The sequence below is a fragment of the Rhineura floridana genome, chromosome 6 (assembly GCF_030035675.1).
Source record: "Rhineura floridana isolate rRhiFlo1 chromosome 6, rRhiFlo1.hap2, whole genome shotgun sequence".
NCBI lineage: Eukaryota > Metazoa > Chordata > Lepidosauria > Squamata > Rhineuridae > Rhineura > Rhineura floridana.
In genome coordinates, this window is record NC_084485.1 from 60,036,442 (window position 1) to 60,061,582 (window position 25,141).

Below are 25,141 nucleotides of genomic sequence, written 5' to 3' on the forward strand. Positions count from 1 at the left end.
ATTATTTTTAAGACCTGCACCTATGTACCACAGTTGTTGTGTTGTTGTTGTTTTTTCCTCATTAAGGTTTTTAAGTTGACAAGTCATGCTACTTCTAAATCCAGAGTTAAGAGGGTTTCATTCTCTTTTCTTTAAAATGGGACCAGAAGTGGAACATTTTGTCTTCTGGGTCAAAGGAAGGAAGCCACGTGATGGAAGACTTTTCTCCCACACCTTCTATTGTTGATGAGGGTTCTCAAATTATTATTGTCAATCAAAAACAGTCTTGGTATGGGCTTCAGACTGGATGAGGAATAGCTAATCCTGTAGTCTCTGAGCCCTAGAGAAATATAAAGCCTCTTTAAAAAGAGCCTCCAGCACTATTAATCAATATTTATATAGTGCACACACTCTGCAGGAGGGGTGGGGAACCTGATGCCCTCCGTATGTTGCTGGATTACAGCTCCCATAGAATCATAGAACAGTAGAGTTGGAATGGGTCTGTAAGGCCATCAAGTCCAACCCCCTGCAATGGGTCTGTAAGGCCATCAAGTCCAACCCCCTGCTCAATGCAGGAATCTAAGTTAAAGCATACCTGACAGGTGGCTGTCCAGTTGCCTCATGAATGCCTTCAGTGTTGGAGAGCCCACTCACCACCTCCCTAGGTAATTGGTTCCTTTGTTGGACCACCCTAACAGTTAGGAAGCTTTTCCTGATGTTCAGCGAAATCTGGCTTCCTGTAACTTGAGCCCATTATTCTGTATCATGGACTCTGAGACAATGGAGAAGAGATCCCAGCCCTCTTCTGTGAGATAACCTTTCAAGTACTTGAAGAATGCTATCATATCTCCCCTCAGTCTTCTTTTCTCAAGGCTACACATGCCCAGTTCTTTCAGTCTCTCCTCATAAGGCTTTAAATCCGGGCAAATAAGAAAATGTTGTCTGAATGCTCAGACCATTTTTAACACTATTTTTTAACAATTTTAATGTGTGCAGTTTTGGATAAAATGTAATTTGTGGTGAATATAAGAGAATACAGAACTAAGAATATGCTATGCTAATTACTTTAGGAGAGAAAAAATTAAGGCATGTATTACCTATTTAAAAATAGTTTTGCTAGTATGATGTTAAAGCAACATGCTTAAGGCTATGCTTAAATGTTTGGTTTCAGCCCAGCAACCAGGTGGATGAATGGGGCAATGTCTGTAAATGACTTCAGAAACACTTGTTAACATTATAGTAGTGTTTCACTCTCCCACATACTTTAATAGCTACTGAATGACTTTATATTTGCTCTAGGTCAATTAAATGTATATTTTTAAATATGAGGGTCAAAGTATTTCTCTTATGTGATGGCAGTTTGAGGAAGTTGACTACGTTAAACGATGAAATGCCTTCAGATGCAATGTATCAAAAGAGTTACCTAAAACCCTGAAGAATTACTTACTATGCCATTTGTCCATGCTTCACTCCTGGCCCTAAGAGCCTGCTGGCATCTCCTTACCCTGGCATCGGATGCCTGAGACATGTATTCTTAGCACCTACCCTATTTGGGGATTTTAGGTTATTTTTTAATGTCATATTTTTAAATTGTTATAACCCACCCTGGGACCTTTGGGGGAAGGACAGGTAATAAATGATGATGATAATAAGAGCACCTTTGGTTGTGCATGTATTTCAAACACAATCTTTAAAATGACCTGGTCTGAAGGCACATAAAGCCAGCTCCCTGCTGAAGCTAAGCAAGGTCAGGTCTGGTCAGTGCTTGGATGGGAGACCGCCTCAGAACCATGTGTAAGCTGCCTTCAGTTTCCATGATGAAAATAAAGGCGGGGTATAAATTAAATAAATGAATGAATAAATTGCTGCATTGGTAATAATTATCTTTCTTACATTTATATCCTGACCATCATGGAACCCAAGGCAGTGTACATGTGGTTCCCAGGCAGTCACCAAGTACTGACCAAATCCAAACTGCTTAGCTTCAGCTAAGGGATGGCCTCATGTGCCTTCAGATCATACCTTAAACCAAAATGGTGAAAGTAACAGTCTGGCTCATTCCATGTGAACTGAAAAAATAAGCTTCAATGCATTTAGTGGGATTTGCTCCCAAGTAAGAATGCACAGGATTACAGCCTTAAGAGTGGTAAGGCAGATGGCCTTAGTTAAGCCACTATTATCTCCTGAGAGAGAATACTGGCCTACTTTATGGGCCTGTTGTAAGCAAGCTAATGTGAGTGAAAGGCTTTCAACAATCTCACATACTTTATGAATAGTACAGAATGGATGTAAAACCTAGGGAAAGCAGTATGTACATCTGATTTAAAAATCCTCTTCTGCATTTTATTCTGCAGTACTGACATTAAAGTCACATTAAACACAATCTGCAGGACTGTACTGTAAGTGTACATAAATGTGTATGATAGCAAAGTCCCACTGCGTCAGGCAGTATGTAATTTAATAAACAAAAGCTACTTTTCACTGTAGAAAAGATAATTCCACCCTGTGGGCTGAGAAGCAACCTTGCCACACTCAAGGAGGTCTGGATGTTTGTCTTCTATCTGCCAAGACAGGGGTGGAGAACCTGCAGCTCTCCGGGTGTTGCAGGACAACAGCTCCCATCAGCTCTGTCCATTGGTCATGGTAGCAGGGGCTGATGGCAGTTGTGAAACACCTGGAGGGCCACAACTTCCCCATCCATGCTCTACACCAGTGGTTCCCAACCTTTATAATAATAATAATAATAAATTTAATTTCTGTGTCGCCTATCTGGCCAAAGGCCACTCTAGGCGACGTACAAAACAGTTAAAACACAATGAGATATAATACAATAAAAAACAGTATGAGAATAATACAGCAGCAACAATATTAAAACAGGGTAGGAGGCATTTCAGTCACAGTAATTAACCCTCCCCGGAGATCCCAAAGGCCTGTTGAAAGAGCCAGGTCTTTAAGGCTTTACAGAATACATTTAGGGAAGAGGCGTGCCGGAGATCTTGTGGGAGGGAGTTCCAGAGAGTGGGGGCCGCCACTGAGAATGCCCTCTCTTGTACCCGCCAATCTAGCTGTTTTTGTCGGCGGGATTGAGAGAAGGCCTTGAGTGGCTGATCTTGTCGGGCGGCATAATTGGTGGTGTTGAAGGCACTACGTAAGATAAACTGGGCCGAGACCGTATAGGGATTTAAAGGTTAATACCAACACCTTGAATTGGGCCTGGAAAACAACTGGAAGTCAGTGTAGATCGAACAACACTGGTGTGATGTGATCCCGGCGGCGACTATTCGTAAGTAATCGAGCCGCCGCATTTTGTATAAGTTGTAATTTCCAGACCGTTTTCAAGGGTAACCCCACGTAGAGCGCATTACAGTAGTCTAAACGAGAGGTGACCAGGGCGTGAGCACGGGACCCCCTTTATAGGTTGAATTTTTTTGGTGACCCCCTCCCCCCAGGGAGGCAGGCTGGCTGCCAGGAAGGAAGAGGGAAAGCAGCCTTTCTTTGCAGGCTTGCTTCTTTTGCTTCACAAAAAGCCCTCTCCTCTTATTCTAAGTTTTTATTCAAGTCTGGAAGACGCTCTGACTTATTGTAACAGCGTCAGTAGGAACCGCTGCTAGTCAACTCCCACCCCAGGAGTGGAGCTTCCAACAAGACTGAGCAGAAACGCCTCCTGATTTTACCCAACTCCACATAGTCCAGTTAGGTTATTTTTGTTTGCTTTGCCGTCTTCTGACAGCAGCCCATCGACCTTGGCAGGTGCAAACCAGCCGCGCAGGGCAGCGCAAGCAGAACGGCGCTCTTCCCACGTGTCGCATCACACCCGTCGCCCTCAGAGATCCTGCCTCTTTAAAAGCTAGCGTAGTGGGACAGCCCATTTTTTCAAGCTCTAAACACGCCTCTTCTGCTTAGACGAGGGAAGCGGAAATGTAGCCCTGTCGCAAGTGGCAGTCAGTGCGCATGCTTCTGCGGGAACTGAAAGTGAGGTCAGTGGTTCGTGCAGAGGGGCTGGAGTCGGGGTGTTGGGTGGGCGCTAGGACTCTGGCAGTCGGTCTGTCGGTGACGCTTCATGTTTTGCTAGGTGCCTGCGCATCTGAACTCCGATCTCATTGTTTTGGGTTCCACAGGAGATGCAGCCATCCCGCTGCAAACACATAGTTTGTTACTTAATACACTACCCGCCCTCCCAGAAGGGGAGGGAGATGGTGGGTGCAGGAAAAAAACAGGGATGACCAGTTCTCAAATGACCCTGGTGTTTCAGAATTAAGAAGTCCCCTCATCTGGGTCACCATTTCTTACCAGCAACCTACAAATATAAATTTGTGTACCCTTTCCCCTTTGTCGCAGAACTTTATCTTTGAAGACCTGGTAGGAAGAGGCATGGCTGATGAAGGGATTTCTTAAGTGTGAAAGGCGTTTGGCATAATAAAACATTGTGGCTCTTTGAAACCTATCTGGCTTTCCCTGCTTAATATGCAGCAAGACTGAAAATGGACAGCCTTCAAGTCTATCCTGACTTATGGTGACCCTATGAATAGGGTTTTCATGGTAAGCGGTATTTAGAGGGGGGTTACCATTGCCTCCTTCTGAGGCTGGGAGGCAGTGACTGGCCCAACATCACCCAGTGAACTTCATGGTTGCGTGGGGATTTGAACGCTGGTCTCCCAGGTCATAATCCAGCACCTTAATGGCTTAACCACTACACCACACTGGCTCTCAGCAAGACTGAAGTGGTGCATTAAATGATTTGGTGGCTGCTAGTGCTAGGTCACTTATCTCTTATTGTTTGGCTTTTACCCTCCTCCCTGTTTTGATGCTGTTTTTCTTCAGCATCTTGGAGCTGCAAGCATGAAGAAAGACAATTAACTTTCAAACGGATTGAATGGAGCAGTACAGATGGAAACAGAATATATTTAAAAGAGTAAAAGATTGACTCAAAATGGATGTCACTGGTCCTGTTCTATGTGTACTAACCAACTTGCTTTGCCAAATTACTGAATAGGTGTAATTTCTATTTGTGTTTTCTGTAGCAATGTGGTATACAGTATCTCTTGCACAGCTGAGACTTCTTGCCTCACATATGTTAACAGTGCCTCTACCCTCATCTCATTTATCTCTGTCATGTGTGTATAATATATGCAGATTGAGGTTGACATTCAATGAAAGCTTAACTACCAAATTAAATTTGTTGCTCTTTAAGATTCCGCTAAATTTTTTGTAGGGGGAAAGTGAACCTAGAAAATTTCCTACTTGTGAAATGTCACGTTTTTAATGTTGAAATGTCTGTCCCAGTGGTTAATCTAACAATGTTACGATGATTTCTCCATCTCTTGTTTAAAGCTAAGCAAGCTGTTTTGCAAAGGTCCTGCAACTCCTTGATGCTCAAGTGGTGTTGAGAATCTGCTTAGGAACTGTGGTTAGAGTGACCAGAAACAGCTGTCACTTGTTCTTTTACTTCATATCTGAGAAGGGAGAAACTGACTGTGTGGAGTTTCTCCTTTTTCTATTCTAATTGTTGATTCATACATACACAAAGCATTACTTCGTTACTGTATGCTTGATGACTGACAATTGACTGGATGAACTCCATAAAAACACACATACATTGTTTGGAGTAGTGATATACAGAAGTTGTGTTGTGAATCTGTATCTACAATGTGCTATTTGCACATGGGAGGCATCACTTCATGTTGGAGTTCTCATGTAATGAACGTGCATGTGTGAGTTGGCACTTAGAGTACAGTCAGATCTAACAATTACTGTCACACTATACTTTCTGTATGAGAGGGCCTTGCCTCACTTTGTTCCATTCCATTATTTTTTGTCATTGTTGGCTCTTCCTCTTGCATTGCCTGATACGTTCGTGTGTGTGTGTACAAAAGCTTGCACCTCATCATTTAAAAGGTACATGTTTTTGCATAAGTGGTCTGGATAGAAATCTTGCCCAGCTCTCTTCCTGGCTGTTGGTCTGCTTGTCCTCTTATCAGATCACCTTTTTATGGTGATTTTACCTCATTATACCTATTCATCTAAATACCTTTTTAAATTTAATCTTCTACTTTATTTTAGTACAAGTTAATATGGATATTTCATAATCCTGTCTCAAGGTCCCATCCCTTTTCATCGAAATATATCAAATTAACAGAGAGGGGGGTGGCACATGGCTGTGATGTTTCTAAAGGTCACCACTTCTTAAGAACCCACATTTTGCAATTCTTGGTAGAGGAATTGTGTATAAAGGAAGTGGATGAAAAATAATATTGAGAAATTTTAAATGTACTAATTTACTAATAGCTGACTTGTAGCCATTTGTTTTTGTGCTTACATTTGCTTTAATCTATGTAACCTATGTAGATTGGAGCTGTCATTGTTTATGGGCCCTTATGACTTGATGACTGATAATTGGTATATTGTGTTATTTTCATTTGGTGTGGGCATCCCCCCTTTTTCTTACTGTCTCAATCAAAAGAGAAATAGCATAATCAGGCCATTTCATAACTCCAGATGAAATCCAGATTTAAGTTCTCCATCACTCTGTTTTACACCCGTTACACCAAGACTAGTTATTGATTTCTGTGTGTGTGTATGTGTAAAAAACACTACCTGTGCATACACATGAAACGTGACTCCTCTGGGTAGACATTGCATGTGTACAGAGACTGAGCTTTATCAGGGCTCCTACTTGGAATATTCTGGAGTTGGTCTGAGTGTTCTACACTCCATCTAGAATTCCAGATATAGGCCAAGCATTTACTCTGATTTCTGAAGTTGGTATGTGTAGAGTGTTTGAAGCTTGCAAGCTTTCCATTTTCCTCACACCATGAAAATCCTATACAACCTCCTTTTTCCCTTCATGACTGAGTTTTATTCATCAGATTTTTGTCCCTTACAGATAAAGAAATGCACTAGGTGTTGGTGTTTTAGCAATATTAGTTACTGTGATTTTATTGTTTCCTAGAACCTTGTCGAAGCAGCAGATGGCTAAGGGCCAGAGGGCAATGAGTTGATTCAGGAGTTTGCTGGGCCAACCCAGTCTAGGATTTCTAACCAGTGGATAAGAATGGCTGAGCCATTCCCTCGGCTGCTCATTGCTGCAGCCCGCCATCACCTTCGAATTGGCAAGAAGAAAGTCTTATCCCGCTCTGCCTCCTTGAACCTGGCTGGGGAGATACTGGCTGTAGCTGCTGGCTTGAAACCAGCTTTTCTGTACGATTACAATTCAGCTGGGACTTCTCAGATCTTGAGCTACGTTCAGCAGCTTCAGGCTATCAATCTGCTTGGATGCCGGCTACACATTCTGAGCATAGCTGAAAGTGTTCTGATTGTCAATTTAGGAAAGATGCTACTGTGGTTGGAGACAATCCTGCTTAAGGATAACGTCCCCTTCATTGACGTTTCTGCTTCCAGAACATGCCCTAGCCTTTGTGACTCAGAAGATGTGGGTCTCATAAAAGACCATCTATCAGAAATACTGAATCATATTAAAGCACAGACATCAGACACATCTCGGACGCTTTCCTCCAGTGTTGTCTTTTCTGTCAAATGGAATTTATGCACTCTCTTTGGTGTCTTGTTGGGTTATCCAGCAGCTTATAGTTTCCCTGCTCAGAAGAGTTTTGACAATTGTCTTTCTCTAACCCCACTGAGGGTATTCACTGTTCAAGCCACATTCTGTAAGATAAGCAGTGATTTCAAAGTCCAGTTTTATTCTTTCAGTATCCCAGAGCTCTTGTATCCTATCATGAAAATAGGTCTCGATGCATGGTGTGAAAATCTCAAGGATGCTTTTAAAGCGCAGAAAGATTTTGCAGATCTCTATATTACAAATGAGGTTGTTGCTCTAGCAGCAGTGGCCTTGTAAACATGAACTGTGATCCTGAGGCATGTCTCAGTTTTTCTTCATTGCATCCCACTAAACTTTTTGTTTTTTTGGAACTTGTTCAAATTCAAGGAGCATTTTGGGGAGTGTGACTCATAGCTAACCAAAAGAAGTGGGGGGTTGTGTAGTTTGCTTTTTTAGCATCTCTTAGACTACTGGAGCCAGGGGTAACCAATGTTGGATTTCAGCTCCTATCGTGACAGTGGACTCTCACCCCCAAATGTCTGGGGAGTCTATACCCAGGCTAGGCATATATGTAGGTGATACATATATATGGCTGCATTTTCAAAGCATCCAGTCTTTTCTGCTTATCCCAGCTGCAAATAATTCAGATTTTTTTTTTAATCGATCCTAGGTCAGGGATGGGGAAGTTGTGCTCTTCTGGTTATCGTTGAACTCCACTTCCCAACAGTCCTATAGTGAAGGATGATGGAAGATAAAGTTTAATAACATCTAGAGGCATTCAGGTTCCCCATCCCTGTCCTACATGATCAAACAGCACTTAACGGGAATATGGGATTTAAGGTTTCCAAAGCTGTAAATCAATTGTATGACATTCCCATGCAGAACCTTCTGGTATGTTGATGCATCAGGCAGCCACACTACTTTTTGTATCCTTGTCTTTAATTAAAAATAAAATGCAACAACCAAAGTAAGCAACACACAAAGTTAACCAGTCCAACAAACTCCTTTCGCTGTAAGAAAATTTTAAAATTCTGTAATTTAAAAGCATGTTTGATACAAAAATAGTTACTCTCTGTAGATAACTTAGATTGCCCAAGTACAATATCCGTAACAAGCAAAACTAGACAGAAGGCATATTCATGGTATAAAATTGATTAAATAAGATACCATAGCTGTTGCCATCACTACCATTAGGAGAGGGATCCAAGGATCATGCCGTCTCTGAAAGAAAGATGAAGCCTAATGAGATAAACAAACTATTATAGCATATCTTCATCATTACTTCCCTTGATTCAAATAGTGTTACACTAAGCCTCTCTTACTATTCCAACAAAGCCTATGTTTCTGTTTGATTACTGAAGAAATACTTGCATAGAAAGTGATTTTTGAGAGTGGAATATTTTCCCCACTTTGCAAAACCAACAAATGAGACTCGCGTAGATGCTGAATATAGATAAATGTGCTTGTCAGTATAATTTCTGTACATGGCGAGTGGCTTGGTAAAGTGAATTGTAATGTGGGATGTTTCATGGGCTGTACTACGATGAGTCTCTTTTGCAAGAGGTCTAAAGTACGCCCCCTTCTTTTCTACATCACTGAGGTGGGAGGGATGATGTTTAGAATCTCCCATACACCCCAACCTTTGGGTCCCTAAATGTTGCTGGACTACAGTTCCCATAATTCCTAATCATTGGCCATGCTGGGATGGGAGTTGTAGTCCAGCAACATCTGGGGATCCAAAGGTTGGGAAAGGCTGCATTACACTGTGAGCCAGTGTGTTGTAGGAGAATTTTGGACTAGGATCTGTCAGACCAGAGTTCAAAACCCTGCTCAGCCATGAAACTTGCTGGGTGACCTTGGGCCAGTTGCTGTCTCTCAGCCTAACCTATCTCACAGGGTTGTGAGGATAAAATGGAGAGGGGAAGAACCATGTATACCCCTTCAAGCTCATTGGAGGAAAGGCGGGATATAAATGTATTGACAAATAAATGAAATACTGGAGCTGTCCTAATACACCAATATAATGAACCTGAAAGAGCTGCACTTCCCTATAGCTCTCTTTGAACCAAGATGGTTGCCCTAACATTACTGTTTGAGTTTGTGCTGAAATCTTATAAGACCACTGATCAACTCATAATTTGACCTAATATGACATGGGCTCAGACATGCATGTTTGGAGCAGTTATATATTCAGCTGTGTGATGAACAGCAGTTGCCACTTGCTGAGTACTTGCGCAAGTAAAGCCTCACAAGAGGGCTGTAAGATCTGTACAACCATCCTTCCCTGTTCTCAGTTCAGTGCCATAATGCTGAGAACACACTCACTGCCTATTGTTGTTAATCATCATCATTATTATTTAGTTGTATTTCTTACCCACCCTTCATCAGAAGGTCCCAGGGTAGGTTTACGGCATATTTTTATATATTTAACAAACTTTATATACCACTTGTTTTTTTAAAACCTTTAAGCAGATTACAGTAAACATTAATATCATTAAAAACAAAAACAAGCACTTAAACACATAAAACATTTAAAACACTATTTAAAAGCAATAAACTAAAAAGAGATTAAAACACATCCACCTCTATGTGTCTGGATAGGCTTGCCTAAATAGAAAAAGAATACAGTAAAGGTGTCAATAGGCAGGGAATTCTAAAGTGTAGCTGCTACCACGCTAAAAGAACAATTTTTTACAAGTGCGGAACGAAGATTAAGTGGACCCTATAACAGTGCCAGTTCGCAGATCAAAGTGGTTGAGTGGCACACATAGGGTAAGGCAAACTGGTCCCAAGCTCTTAAGGGTTTTATATACCAATAGTAACACCCTGAACTTGAACAAAATCAGCAGTCTGTGCAGATCACTGAGCAGAGGTGTTACATGCTGACAGGGTCTCACTCCTGTAAGCAACAGTGCTGCAGCATTCTGCACCAACTGCAGTTTCCAAGTCAAACACAAGGGAAGTCCCACATAGAGTGCATTGCAGAAATCCAGTCTTAAAGTCATCTGTGCCTGAACTACTGTGGTCGTAGGTGCCGTACCCGAAGCACAGTTGCTAAAAGGCGCTTCTACTGAACTTAACAAGATCTGAACAGGGTGGTTCATGACAGATGCTGTTGGAGGTCACTGATTCATAGGGTCGCCATAAATCATAATCGATTTGAAGGCACATAACAACAAACCCACTGAGGCTACCTGGGCCTCCAGCAACAGCTGGGACTAGAAGCAGACACACACTCTTCCAGACTGCGTAACTGCTCCTTCAGAGGGAATACAACTCCATCCAGGGTAGGCAATTTCTCAGGCACAGGAACCACTCACCCATAGTGTCCTATCTTGCCAGGATTCAAGCTCAAGTTATAAAAACAATTTAAATAGCAAAGAACACAACTGCCCATAATGACTTTGGAACCCAATTGTTTAACTTAACAGCAGTTAAATATACTGCTGTTGTATATTTGGTCTCCGTTTTTACCATTTCATTGGGTTGGATCCAGATTTAGGCTGCAATCCAATACACACTTACCCAATGGGGCTTACTTCTGAGTAGACATGTATTGAATTGCAGCCTTAGAGTAGACCCACTAAAATCAATGGCACTTAAGGTAGTTATGCTTTCAATAGGGCTACTCTAAGCATGACTAAATCTGGATCTAATACATTACTGATTGTTCTAAATAACTGTCTAGTTGGTCCCATTAGGAATGGAAGGGCAGGATATAAATATTTTAATAAATAAATTAAAAGCTCAGTTGTGATCTCTAAGATCTTGGGCTCTGGAATTCTTAGGAAGCGATTCTCACGCTATTACCCAATGCACCAGTTGAGATCTTGGAGGTGACCCTGCTTTAGTTGCTTTCTATTATTGTTACTTAATTTATTCATTGCTTTCCACTAAAAAAAAGTCTTAAAGTGGCCTACAAAAATAAAATTCAGTACAAAATTTAAAAATGTGTATCACCATGTTAAACGTGATCCTATGCTAATTATAATAGGCAAATACTCTTTCCCCTCTGCAACATAAGCATGCTCACCCAAAAAAATTACTGAACTAAAACACCCACACATATAGCAGAGATGTTTACATTCAAATGACTGGGAGAAATGTGTTCACCTGTAGCTGAAAAGATGTCAAAGTCAGTGCTAGGCGAGCCTCCCTTGGAAGAGCATTCCAGAAATGGGAGGGCACCACTGAAAAGGCCTGTTCTCTTGTCACTACCCTCAGGACATCTGCTGGAGGGGGCACACACAGAAGATGATCTTAGGGTTCAGGTAAGTTTACATAGGAAAAAGCATTTCATAATGCATTGGGGTTCATAATGCAAGGCTTTATAAGTTAAAACCAGCACTCTGAATTGAGCTCACAAAAGAATTGGCAGCAAGTGCCCTGGGTCAGAACTGGTGCTAAAAGTTCAGACTATATGGTCCCTGGCAGCTGCATTTTGCAGCTGCAGTTTCTGAACCATCTTTACAGGCATCCCCATATAACACACTGTAGTAATTTAGCTGAGAAGCTACCAGAGTATAGACTATTGAAACCAGGTTGTTCCTGTCCAGCTAGGGGTGCAGCTGGGCCAACAGCTGAAGCTCATAGAAGGCACTCTGAACCACAGAGGCCGCTTGTGCCTCCAGTAACAATGATGGATCCAGGCACACCACTTACCTGGACCAATGAACCATCTACTATTGAAAGCTGCTAAGAGCATTAAGATTTTAAGATTCAGTTCAACGGTCCAGCAAAAAATATTTAAACTTCTGGATAATCAGGGACATAACATCCTTTGTTTGTTTGAGCCCTAACTATAATGATATTTGCAAGCCTTTATATCTCTGATTTATTGCCTTAATATCCCATGCAAGTAAAGTAATGCTCAAGATTCTACAACAAAGGCTCTTACCATATATGGAATGAGAAATGCCAGACGTCCAAGCTGGATTTAGAAAGGGAAGAGGAACCAGAGATCATATTGCAAACATGTTGGATAGTGGAACGGACCAAGGAATTTCAGAGGAAAATCACCCTGTGCTTTATAGATTACAGCAAAGCCTTTGACTGTGTAGATCATGAAAAACTATGGAATGCTTTAAAAGAAATGGGGGTGCCATAGCATCTGATTGTCCTGATGCGCAACCTATGCTCTGGACAAGAGGCTACTGTAAGGACAGAATATGGAGAAACCGATTGGTTCCCAATTGGAAAGGGTGTGAGACGGGTGTATTTTATCACTCTATTTAATTAATCTATATGCAGAACATATCTGGAGGATTTGACCAAGATGAAGGAGGTGTGAAAATTGGAGGGAGAAATATCAATAATTTAAGATATGCAGACAATACCATACTACTAGCAGAAACCAGTAATGATTTGAAACGAATGCTGATGAAAGTGAAAGAGGAAAGCACAAAAGCAGGACTACAGCTGAACGTCAAAAAGACTAAAGTAATGACAACAGAAGATTTATGTAACTTTAAAGATGATAATCAGGACATTGCACTTGTCAAGGATTATCAATACCTTTGCACAGTCATTAACCAAATGGAGACAATAGTTAAGAAATCAGAAGAAGGCTAGGACTGGGGAAGGCAACTATGAGAGAACTAGAAAAGGTCCTCAAATGCAAAGATGTATCACTGAACACTAAAGTCAGGATCATTCAGACCATGGTATTCCCAATCTCTATGTATGGATGTGACAGTTGGACAGTGAAAAAAGCTGGTAAGAGAAAAATCAACTCGTTTGAAATGTGGTGTTGGAGGAGAGCTTTGCGCATACCATGGACTGCGAAAAAGACAAATAATTGGGTGTTAGAACAAATTAAACCAGAACTCTCACTAGAAGCTAAAATGATGAAACTGAGGTTATCATACTTTGGACACAACATGAGAAGACATGATTCACTAGAAAAGACAATAATGCTGGGAAAACCAGAAGGGAGTAGAAAAAGAGGAAGGCCAAACAAGAGATGGATTGATTCCAGCCACAGACCTGAATTTACAAGATCTGAACAGGGTGGTTCATGACAGATGCTCTTGGAGGTCACTGATTCATAGGGTTGTCATAAGTCATAGTCAACTTGAAGGCACATAACAACATATCTTTGATTTACAAATGTCCAGGTTATGTTCCTCAAGTTAAGTAAAAAGTCCTTCTCTGCATTCAGACTAAGTAGTATTTTTAAAAATGCAGCCTGACATTCTTGTTCATGCCGTGGGGCTGTGTGCTTTTCATTTTGGGGCTCCCTCATTCAATGCACAGGTCTGAAAGGACTGGGGGGTTGAACTATGATGTCTTCGCAGACTATATCAATGGTACAGGGTAGCACAAAATGGGCATTCAAAGAGAACTCCTACTTGGGCCTGTTTGCTCTGAGGATGACTGATCTCATCTCGGCACTGCTGTAACTTGGCAAGGCAGCTGCGATACTCATCGCTCAGGACCTCTAGCTCACCACGGAGATCTGTGCACTGGGCAAGAAAGCAAATAGGTTAATAAAAAGGCTGTTCACTAGTTTTTTTCCAAGTAAGTTTTAGGGCAGCAATTGCCAATGGATTTAGTGTGGTGGCACCTGGAGCATCTCTATTCCCTTAATCCTGAAACAGGTTGGAGAATTCCTTACTTCATAGCTCCTGCCCTCAAAACATATCTAGGGCTTCCTTCCTCAATGACACTTAAAGATCTTTATTATTTCAAGCTATGAATAAAGTTAACATAGCATGCAATGTCAGAAAATGACATATCTAATTTCTAGTTCCTATAAATGTTGCTGTGAATAAAGTGTATTGGTACATGTCTTCCTCATCCTGTGAATAGACATGGAGCGGAATACAACCAAGTTATTGTACAAGTGGAACAACCTCTGCAAGTGGAACAGAACTTCCTCGTCTCCCTCTGCACACTCCCACACCCCGCCAGTCTGTTATGGGGGTTCTCCCAACCCTCCAGTGCGGATTTGGGGTGTGTATGTGCACAGGGGGAGGCTAGGGATGGGAAGTTCCATTGCACCGGTAGAACCTAATCTGCTCACACAATGATTTTGTTGAATTCAGAAGTGTTTGTTATCAGTTATGAATCATACAATTTCTTCCCAGAAAGAAATAGCATCCAGTTTCTCCTTCTGAGACTAAGGCCTACCAAACATTAATATTTGGACATGTATTCAGTGTGATGTCCAGTTTCTCATGTGAAGATGGTCCATACGCCAATGAGTGCATGGAGAGCTGGTTCAGAATACCATCCACACACACCTATTTCCTGAAACATTGGTTTGATATGTATCCAACCTCAAAATTGTATAGGCTGGAAAATCTTTCTACAGATATTGCAAAGTCTTTTTTTATTTTAATAGCCTGAGTCCCTCCATTGTTTGGTTTTTTTTCCTCTCAAGGCCAATTTATACAAGTGTTTAAGTAGTTACCAGAGAGCCACTCGAATGTCCTGCATGTGTCGTCTCCGTCCACAACCCAGCCACTCATGTGCAGCTGCCATCCTGGGCAATATTAACCGTTTTGCATACTGCTACAAATCCCGTTTTCCAGTCATATGCTCAACAGTTTAATTCTATACATGGTGATGCTGCAAAGGCCAGCTGGTGTGATGTGCAGGATTTTGAAATGGTTGCTAATGGTCATGTGAATCAGCATCAATGATTTGTTTTCTGCAGGCTGACATCATGTGTCCATACCAGGGCATGCTATTATCCAATCACAATTTGTAGGAGGTACATGTTTGTCCACTCATTTGTTTTGTTATTATTCTGTACGTGCCCAGGAGGACTCTGCTTCCAAAACTCAAAGAGGTCTTAAGCTGGTAAAATGCAGGTAATCTGAATGAGCTCTGACTGAAAGGAATTTTGCGATGAATATTCATTCCCAGAAAGCACAGAAGCAGCAAAAATCTACTAAAACATCCAAATCACCTTTCAAATGTCCCTTCTACTCTTCTCCTCATTAGCTGCTTGGGTGGCCTATAAAATTCTTTTGCATATCAGAAACCACTGTGTTCCAGGAGGAAACAATGATCTCATGAAGAAAATGTTCTGAAAATGTAAGGACTCTTGAGAATGACTCCTGGCAGGTTATGCCAACAACCATACAATCCAACAAAGGTTAGAATGTCCATTGATTCATATGCCTACAGCCTCCCAGCTTTTGCATGCCAGAGATTTACACTGGTGATAAAATATTTTATGATTGTGAACAGATCCATCTAAGGATGTTTTAATACAATTGTAAACTTGCATATTTTTGCTTCCTGGAATTATGATATGCAAAACTCAGGGTATGTACATTTACCAGAGGTGTGGGGAGCCTTTGGCTCTCCAGAAGTTGTTGAACTACAACTCCAATCATTCCAGGCCATTGGCCATGCTTGCTGGCGCTGATGTGAGTTGTAGTTCAGCATCTGGAGGGCGAAAGGTTCTGGAGGGCCAAAGATTCCCCACAGGTGCTTTACAAACTTACCTTGTGTTTAACTCTCTGCACAGTGCTTAGACCTAAACTGGACATGAGTGCAGTAGATCCATGTGCTTAAACCTGGGGTATGCAATCATAATGGCAAAAGGGGGATGGAGGCAAAAGGTGCTAAATCCTCCTGTACCTGCAGCTTAATCAGCCCTTCCCCTCCAAAAAATGCTTTTCTTTTCAACTAAGGTGAATTTGGCAAGCAGAGGGAGGGTTCTTACTCATAGCTTGGGTGCTTCTTTTGCTGCTAAACCCAGAACACCACTGCCTTCTTTCAACATGAAGGGGCAGGTTTCAGCACAGAGATCTGATACTGCCATATCCAGCTGTTAAGGATAAATTGAAACCCCCAGTGCTTGTAAAACTATAGTTCACTTGTCCTAACTAAACCAGCTTGAGCTTTATGGGAAATAGAACCAAAGTGGCCTTTATTTGACTTTTGATATAAAATGTCGGTTTATTTCCTTGTGACCTGACCCTTACCTACATTCCAGTGGCTCGCATAATAAAAGCCGGTTTAAGCTGGAACCTTCCCTACTATGCATTTCTGTATCTCATGTATGCTTGTGGCCTTGCTTATTGCTGCTAATGTGCCTTACATAGAAATGTCAAATGCTGTTCCATTGCCCCTCATATCCTTGAGTTGTATCACTCCCTTTTGATATGTAAGAAAGAATGATACCATGTCTGTGTTTGGTTTAGGGGGCGCCCGGTTGCAACTGGACCTCCTCTTCTCATCTGCCTTTGTCTGTTTCTGCATAGTGCTTATCTCAAGGACATGCGAAATATGCGGACAAAGAGTCTAAGAGATAGTCTTGATGTTTCCACTTTGTCCTTCCCCCTGTACCCCTTTACCTCCTTTTGGATATGCCCTAAAGCTATGGCAGTTAGCAATTGTTTCTTTATATTTTATGACGCGAACCCGATATTGTAAACTTCGGGGTAAGCCTATATAAACCCTTGACCACCAATAAACGAGGTTCCCATGCTGGCCTGCTTCGGCGAGTAAGTATTGGGTCCCCTTTGCAAAGGTTTTGTGTCGTGTTACTTGATCTCTGATAGTGGGTTCATTTGTACTCAGCTCCGCACTCTTCCCGGGTGTAATAAGCGAGTTGGGGTAGACAGGACAGCTTGCGTGTTGGGTTTGGACCTAACACAGCTCAAAAAGACTGGGAGAAACCTGAGGCCTGGGGGCCAAATTCGGCCCTCCAGGCCTCTTTATCTGGCCCTTTAAACTCTTCCCAAGCCACACCCCTCACTCATCCTATACATCCCCCAAGTGTTTTTGCCTAGTTGGAATGCCTCCTTGAACTCTGATGATGCCTCTGCTTCTTTGGATGGAGAAAAGAGAGAGGTGTGTGTATAGACACTAACCTTCTGTATAAAGGCAAAATTTACATTTATTGCTCTGTCTGTTTTTGCCTCTGGCCCTGCCCAGCACTGCCCCTTGGAAAGATACCCAGAAGGCAATGCAGCCTTCTGGCTGAAAAAAATCCCCCTCCCCTGAGTTCAATCCTTGGGGTGCTGCTTCCACATGGGACACTTACTTTGGAACAGCCATAATTTGTTCATTCATTTGTATGAGGCATCTGCATTATACCCTTCTCGTGTTTTCCCTGTTCAGTTTCCATTTCTTTCCACAGCTTAGAAAATTCTACTTTTAAAATTGAGTCCTTCCACACTGGTGGGTTTTTGTGGGTACATTCTGCAATACGTCAGAGACTCAATAATAGTGCATTATGATGCATCATTCTGCTTTATTACCTGTTCTGCGATGCTTCCCCAATATTACCACTTGGTGGGGTACTCTTTCACCATTGTGCAACAAAAACAGGACAGCCCCCTCCCCAGAACATTTGTGGTATGAAAAGGTACAGAATTTCAACACAGAGCTGCAGGACATGCACTGATTTGAAACAAAATGGTATGTCCGCTACTAACTTTTTGCAGGCACAAACAATATTGAAACTGGATCGTGTATAACCTCCCTGATACAGTAGGGCCCCGCTCAAATGGCAGGTTCCATTCCGGACCACCACCGTAAAGCGAAATCCACCGTAAAGCGGAACGCATTGACTAACATTGTCTAAAATGGTGCCTGACGCCCGAAAAACACCGTAAAAGTGGAACAAGCGCCGTAGGAGCAGGGCCTTCCTGCAATTGACAACCGCTGTGTCAGTGGAACGCTGCAAAGCAGAGCGCCGCAAAGCGGGCCCCTACTGTACCATCAAAAGTACAAATTGTCATGAATGCACAATGGAAAGGATGTCTGGAGGGGCCCTCAGAGCAGCTGCATAATTTCCTCAGGTGTAGATAGCCTATTGTGCTGCTGCCAGTTATGGATGGTGATTGCACTAACAATTTCCTAGATTATTCAAGCCATTTCCTTCTTTATGGTCTGTCTCTCCTCTCTAGGAGCCTCCTCTATCACTCTAACCCTTTCCTTTCAAAATTTCTGGGGAGAAGGCGGGTTGCTGGGGAGGGGCTGTAGCCTGGGGAGAGTCCTGAGGGTCAGACAGAGTGGCATGGAAGGGTGAATTTGGCCCCCAGGCCTGAAAGTCCCCCCTCCCTGTGCTAAACCATAGTTCACTGTAACCTCTGAATGCAGATGCAACCAATGAGCGTAGGTGTGAACAATTGGGAAAAAGTGTCTGGAAGTCACTTCAAAATTAAACACATTCAAATCAATGTGTTTAGAGTGTTTTGACAGTCTGACATCTGTTAAGCAAACTGAACAAATGTATATAGGAGATCGGACACTTAATGCCATCCAGAGTTTGCATATCTGCATTGGAAGGCTTTTGAAAATAGCAATTAATCTCCTAATGAGATCCTTTAATCTCCTGCCTGAGTCACCTCCTCACCTCTTTTTCCTTAGCTGCGAGCTGGGATGTCCACTTTTGTAGCTGGTCCTCCAGGCTGCTCTCTCTTCCACTTTCATGGTCTTTTGACTGGGCATTCTGTTTGGTTCTTCTGGCTGAGCTGACACCCTGCTCTAAAAAAGCAGGCAGACTTTTTATTAGAATAATGCCCTTTCATTTTAGCATCCTTGTCACCATGCAGGAAGGCTGTCATGCAGCTATTGCATTAATTAAAATCTGGTTTTCCTAGGACCAAAGCAACCCATTCGCCCTGAAAGTAAAGCTGACTGTGCTTTTAAAAGGTGTGATGGGATTATACAGGGAAGAGACTAACTGTGTAAAGAAACCAGATAGGTTGAACTGCATCCCACCATTTGAAAAGCTCCAGTTAGTATGATTTGTTAAGACAATTTGTCAAAACAGTCTGAAATTGAGCATGAAATATCTTATGCTTATAGTACCATAGTTTTGACTAAATTTCAGACAGATCCATTGAGGAATTACTGGAATACACCAGTTTTCTCCTAGAACAAACGTTTATGCTCTTGGAGATTCACATGGTCGCCATAAGTAGTAGTCAACTTGAAGGCACATAACAACAGCAACAAACATAGGAGCATAGGAAGCTGCCTTATACTGAGTCAAACATTGGTCCATCTAGCTCAGTATTGTCTACACTGACTGGCAGCGGCTCTCAAGGATTTCAGGCAGGAGTCTCTCCCAACCCTACCTGGAGATGCCGGAGATTGAACCTGGGACTGTCTGCATGCAAGGCAGATGCTCTTTCACTGAACTATGCCCCTTTCCCATGTTTCTTTCATTGTCCCTTTACATGCATCTAAAATTCAAGGAAATTGCTGAGGTCTTTCCCTGTTTCTTTTTGTGAAAATCTGTAGAATTTTTAGGAATATTTGAGCTTTTCAGTCCCCCATTTAAGTCAATGAGTTACTTAGGGGCAAATCACATTACAGTGCAGTCAGTTAGTGCTTCACTTGCACAATCACCACTAGATGAGAATACTACTAGGTGGCAAATAGATTGCATAGACTTAATGGTAAGACCAGAGGTGGACCACCTGTGGCCCTCTATATATTGTTGAGCTCCAACTCCAACTCCTAATGGCCAACGTTTAGGAATGATGGGAGTTGTAGTCTTGCAACAGCTGAAGAGCCACAGGTTTCCCGCCTCTGGGCTAGACTAAGGCAAAATAGGGGTTTTCAGAGCTGCCCATAGAAATCAATTGCGATATTTTGCATTTAAGGAAATTATTATTTATTATTATTTTATTAATTTATGAAGAGTGTGTGTGTGTGTGTGTGAGAGAGAGAGAGAGAGAGAGAGACTTGTGGATTTGTGAGGGACTTATGTGTGTGTGAAGTGTGTGAAACAGGTTAGCCCCTAGAGCAACCGGGTCTAGACCATTGTGGGGATCTTGATGGCTTAGTAAGGAACTGAACTTGGGCTACATCACTTCACATACTGATATACAGGAAATTATCACTGTGACAGTAAGTACTGTTTACTGTACTTAGTATATTCTGTTTTCCTCAATTTACACCCCTTCTGGTTGCTTCTCTCCCCCTTTCCCCCTGGTCACTCTCCACCTCCAAGACATAAAGAAGACGCGCACACGTGCACACACACACATACACACAGCTTTTTCCAAGAGTAAAAATCAGATCCAGCAGAATTAAAACTGGTCCCCTTGAAATTGCACGATATTACAAAAGGTCCCCAAACAAACCACCACGAAAGCAAAGCTTAAAGTAATAGACTGTTCAATAAAAGTGAGATTTGGTGCTTGCCAGAACCAGAAACACTTTGATCCAAGTCACATATCCTCATGGAACTTCAAGATTTTTATGTAGGATGACAAAACCACCAACCACAAAACACATCTGTAGCTAGACACATTGGTGACTTATGATTTGATGGTGTTTCGAGGGGATCCCCTGAAAAATAATGAGATCCATAAGGATCTCTGCCTTGGGTCCAATGTTTTGTGCCATGACAGTGCTGGAAAGAACTGAATCTGTGATTTTTGCAATTCTGTCAATGGAAACAGATGTGATCTGTGACTTGATAGTGGTTGTAGGGGGCACCACGAAAAAATTATAAAATTTCAAGACCATTGGTCATGCTGGCTGGGGCTGATGAGAGTTGTATTCCAAAACAACTGGAGGGCAACAGGCTGGGGAAAGACTCGTTTGACCAGCAGAGAGTTCCTCATTCCAAGGCACAGGATTCCAAATCAGAGGCTGGAAAGGTGACCCTCAGGAATCATCCATCCCAACCCCCATGTTCATAACAGTATTATACCCAGGGCCGGCGCCAAAGGGTGGCCAGGTTGGGCCCTGGCCAAGGCCCCTGTGACCTACAGGGGCCCCTGAAGGGCCCCTTGTTAGCGTGGGGGAGTAGCGCTCCCCTTCCGTGATCCTGCTGCGGATTGCAGGGAGGGAGCTTCCAGGCCGCCCACCGCTCGCACCATCTATCTTTCTCTCCTGTCTTCTGCTGCTGCGCGAGGTGAGCATGCAGGGCTGCCATCAACCAAGATGGTGGTGGAGGCTTCTTTAAGGGGCCGATGCACCTACCTCCATCTTGGTTGATGGCAGGAATGTGTGCGTGTGTGCGCATAGCATACCGCACATAGGTGTCATCAACCAAGATGGCAGCAGGGTATCAGCCCCTGGAGAAGCTTCCACCATCATATTGGTTGATGGCAGCCCTGCATGTGCAGCAGCAGGATGCAGGAGAGAGGTAGGTGGAACATGCAGGAGCTGCGTGCCCGGGGCAGACTGGTGCCCAAGGGCCCAATCATGCCTGGCTGTATGAGTGTGTGCAGGTACTGGGGCCCGGGTCAGGTTGGTACCCAAGGCCCCTGGCATGCCTGGTGCCGGCCCTGATTATACCACAAAGCACAATGTGTGAACACTGCATTTGTGGGCCTGAATGTTCATTGTCAAACTCTTTGAATCGCAAAGGTTTACTTACTGTGCAAATGCTTAATTGTTGCCTCCAGCAGTAGCTTCTGTCTTTCTTCACTTCGCAGCTTGCCTGAAATTAAAAAACAACTATTCAGGAACAACACAGTCAACTGTATGCATGGGACATTCCTTCTCCCTGAACAACAGCATTTGGCATCACAAGTGGGAGTTGTATTTAGGGAGGAAATCCCCTACTTTGAAATCAAGAGGTCAACACTATATTGTGGTTTTGAGCACTGCAATTTGCAAATGTTTTCCTTTTTCTGAGTCAAGATTGTGTTATCGCCACTGCCCAGATGGGGAAAACAGGCTGACACATTTGTTCAGTATTCCTTAAGCAGCTCACAGCACAAGCAGAAATAGGCCCACTCTTCTTGAGTTAATTTTTTTCTGAAGAAGTCAGTTCACCTTGACTTAAAATCACTTGCCCTTGACTTGTTGCCTGGATATGATTTATATGACAGGCGGTATATACATATTTTTAATAAAAACATTTTTTAAAAAAAATAAAGATCCAAATGTTTGGGGGGGCATGTGGTACAATCTTCCATGTGGGGGACAGCCACAGAACGTGCACAGGGAATTGGTGGCCCACAAGCACCTCCATCTCTGCATGCAGAAAACTAGCATATTTGGAAGAAGTCTTCTCAGTCTAGCTTGTGAGCTAGACACTGCAGTAATCTTTCAAACAAGCAATCCATTATGTTCATTCAGAGGAGGTGTAGTTGCAAATGAAGCCTGTGTCACTTGCTTTCCCACCAACATCTCCTTATCTCTACAGAAGAATTGATCAAAACCTAATAGATACCACATTGGAAACAGTAGATTAGGTGTCAGATTCATTTTTTTTAAAAAACCCTCAAACTTTTTCACATCCCTCCTTGCCCAAGACCCTGATCTGTCATTATCCAGTGTATAAATGTCTTACCTTCCACTACACCGAGACACTCAATTGTGAGCTTGTTGTCTTCTTGCAGGTTGTCAATTCTGGAATAGAGATGAGCACGTTCGGTTTCCAAGTTCTGCAGAGCTTCGTGGAGCTGAGAGTTCTGGGTGTCTGACCACTGCAGGTAGGAAACAGCCATGATAACAAAGAACTGGTTAGCAAAGAAGTAATGAAAAAGAGGTGCATGAAAACTCTTATGAAGTGTCTTTGGCCCTCACACACACTATAAGAACGAGGAAGGAGACCAGTCCCTGTACTAAAAAGACAGCTTATTCAATTTTTTTAGCAGATGGGAAGGGGGTGGAACAATAACGTAAAAATTGAGTGTGAAAGGAGAATAGGAAAAGAAATTACAGGAGCAGTTTATAAAAAACATATAGTGGGGAGGTTGTCACGATACCTCCAAAGCAAATGTCTGTGCTTAGCTTTAGGAAAGTCGAACTATGGAACTCCTTGCTGCAAGGAATATGCAGTCAAAAAGAATTTAGGTATTTCCAAAGATGGAAAAGACAGCAGTAGAAAATTACGTCAGTAACTGGCAGTCGATTGTGCTGAACTCTGCCTCCATAATTTTCAGCTGTCTTGTAGAATTACCAGATCTCTGGTTTTCGGCCGGAGGCTCCGACTTTGGGGGTGCTTTCTGGCTCCCCGGCCAGACCACACACCCTGTCCCTGGATCTCCGGTTTTTGGCATGGTGTGGCATGGCCACCCAGTAGGGCTGGCTGCAGGGCAGGAGATCCCAAGCCCCCCGCCATTCCCCCGCTTTACTTACCTTTCTCTTTGCTGTTTTTTGAAGAACGCACAGGTTTGCCATCAAACAAGATGGCAGCCGAGATTTCCCTAAGGGGCTGAAGCCTCTGCCACCATATTGGTTGATGGCATGCATGTGTGCTACACGCTCGTATTGCTGCCATCAACCAAGATGGCGGCAGAGGCTTCAGCCCCTTAGGGAAACCTCGGCCGCCATCTTAATTGATGGCAAACCTGCATGCGCTGCAAAAAACAGCAGAGAGAAAGGTATGTGAAACGGGAGAATCGTGGGCGGCTCTGAAGCTTCTGCTCTGCTATCCTGCCATAGATTGCGGAAGGGGAGTGCAGGGCCCCCGCAGCTGGTCAGTCACTGTGAGAAGAGGATGTGCTGGACTGGATGAGCCCACGGCCTGATCCAGCACTGCAGGGCTCTTCTTAGGTTCTTAACCCACCATCCTCCATGAGGACTAGAGAGCCACCCTTGATCCCTGGTGCTGCTCCCTCCCCAGCACTGATAGGGCGCTGCCTGGATTAACCACCCTCTAATAGTCTCCCGCCTGCTCCCGTCCCAAAAAACAAAACTGAACCAAACCCTCCTCACACACTTGGGTCAATGCAGGTGGGCACCCCCTCATGCCACACCTTGTTGCAGGTTGACTTCAGTTTGGGCTCCTGCCAAAAGAGCCCCCCTTCCCCCAGTTTCCCTTCTCCCTCAAACATGCCTTGAGCCACCCCAGCATCCTCTCCCCCCTCCGGAACTCCCCACACTCCCTGCAGAAGGACTGTGGCTGAGTGGGCAGAGCACCTGCTTTGCATGTAGAAGGTCCCAGGTTCATCTCCAGGTGGCGCTTGGGAAGACTCCCTGCCTGAAATGCAGGAGAGCTGCTGCCAGTCAGTGTTGGCAGTACAGAGATAGATGTACCCAATGGTTTGACTTGGTGGCAGGCAGCTCCCTATGCCCCCCCTTCATTGACTGCACCTCATACACTGAGGCTCAGGTACATGGCCCGTCCTTTTGCCTTAAGATGCCGCTGGTGATGTGCACGCACCATGCACTAATTAATGCATGGCATATCTATAATTTTTACAGGTTTGTAGATTCTGTGGAACAACTGCCCTGGTGTGCTTTCCGGTGCTAGACTAGAAGAGATGTGTTCCATACTTGGGTTTAGGCCTCTAGTGATTGGAGCACTCCAGGACAACACATTTTAAAATAAGAAGTATGTGTGGCAGAGTTAATAAACCTAGAAAATGTAAAAAATGGAGGGTTTTTTAAATGAGACTAACTAGTGCTTCCAGCATAAGGAAAATATATTTCAGAAGTTCTGTAATTAATCTATAATATATCATTTATAAAATGTAAAATTTTATAGGAGAGCTTTAGATTTTAACATCACAGGATTTAGAAAAATGTTATTGTCTTAAGCAGAGGGTAATGGGAATGTACAACGTGGTGTGTATAGTGGAAGAACTATTTCTCCTAAGGATTAATACCTAAAATAATTCCTGCAGTACTTTGATCTTCATCAAATATGACCTTCTAGGTATTTGTGCAAGAGATTGGATTTATTATCTGGATAGACCATATTTCATGCTCCTGCATTCC

At 43.0% G+C, this 25,141-nt stretch overlaps 2 protein-coding genes across 12 annotated transcripts in view; one reads left to right on the top strand and one right to left on the bottom strand.

The window, feature by feature from the left end:
• The first annotated feature begins 3,851 nt into the window (after positions 1 to 3,851).
• On the top strand, positions 3,852 to 10,105 carry C6H1orf74 (chromosome 6 C1orf74 homolog). Of its 2 annotated transcripts, XM_061632046.1 has the most exons (3): positions 3,852 to 3,956; positions 4,318 to 4,518; positions 6,929 to 10,105. In XM_061632046.1, exon 3 carries the CDS (start codon positions 7,031 to 7,033, stop codon positions 7,829 to 7,831), a length of 801 nt encoding a protein of 266 aa, XP_061488030.1. In that variant the 5' UTR covers positions 3,852 to 3,956; positions 4,318 to 4,518; positions 6,929 to 7,030; the 3' UTR covers positions 7,832 to 10,105. The 2 variants fall into 2 exon arrangements, with proteins under 2 accessions (XP_061488030.1, XP_061488029.1); XM_061632045.1 differs by lacking the exon at positions 4,318 to 4,518.
• The window catches only part of TRAF3IP3 (TRAF3 interacting protein 3), a 49,688-nt gene continuing 33,016 nt past the window's right edge, over positions 8,470 to 25,141 (bottom strand). For 5 of the 10 annotated variants that reach the window (XM_061632035.1, XM_061632040.1, XM_061632044.1 and 2 more), the window contains 5 exons: positions 22,767 to 22,902; positions 21,846 to 21,908; positions 18,858 to 18,988; positions 13,885 to 13,998; positions 8,470 to 8,755 (listed from right to left, as the gene is read on the bottom strand). In XM_061632035.1, coding sequence (XP_061488019.1) covers positions 8,672 to 8,755; positions 13,885 to 13,998; positions 18,858 to 18,988; positions 21,846 to 21,908; positions 22,767 to 22,902 — 528 coding nt within the window. In that variant the 3' untranslated portion in view covers positions 8,470 to 8,671. The other 5 variants (XR_009763460.1, XM_061632036.1, XM_061632038.1 and 2 more) reach the window with 5 other exon arrangements.

Coding starts and splice junctions, on each gene's coding strand:
- C6H1orf74 (XM_061632046.1), top strand. CDS start 7,031: ATGGCTGAGCCATTCCCTCGGCTGCTCATTGCTGCAGCCCGCCATCAC.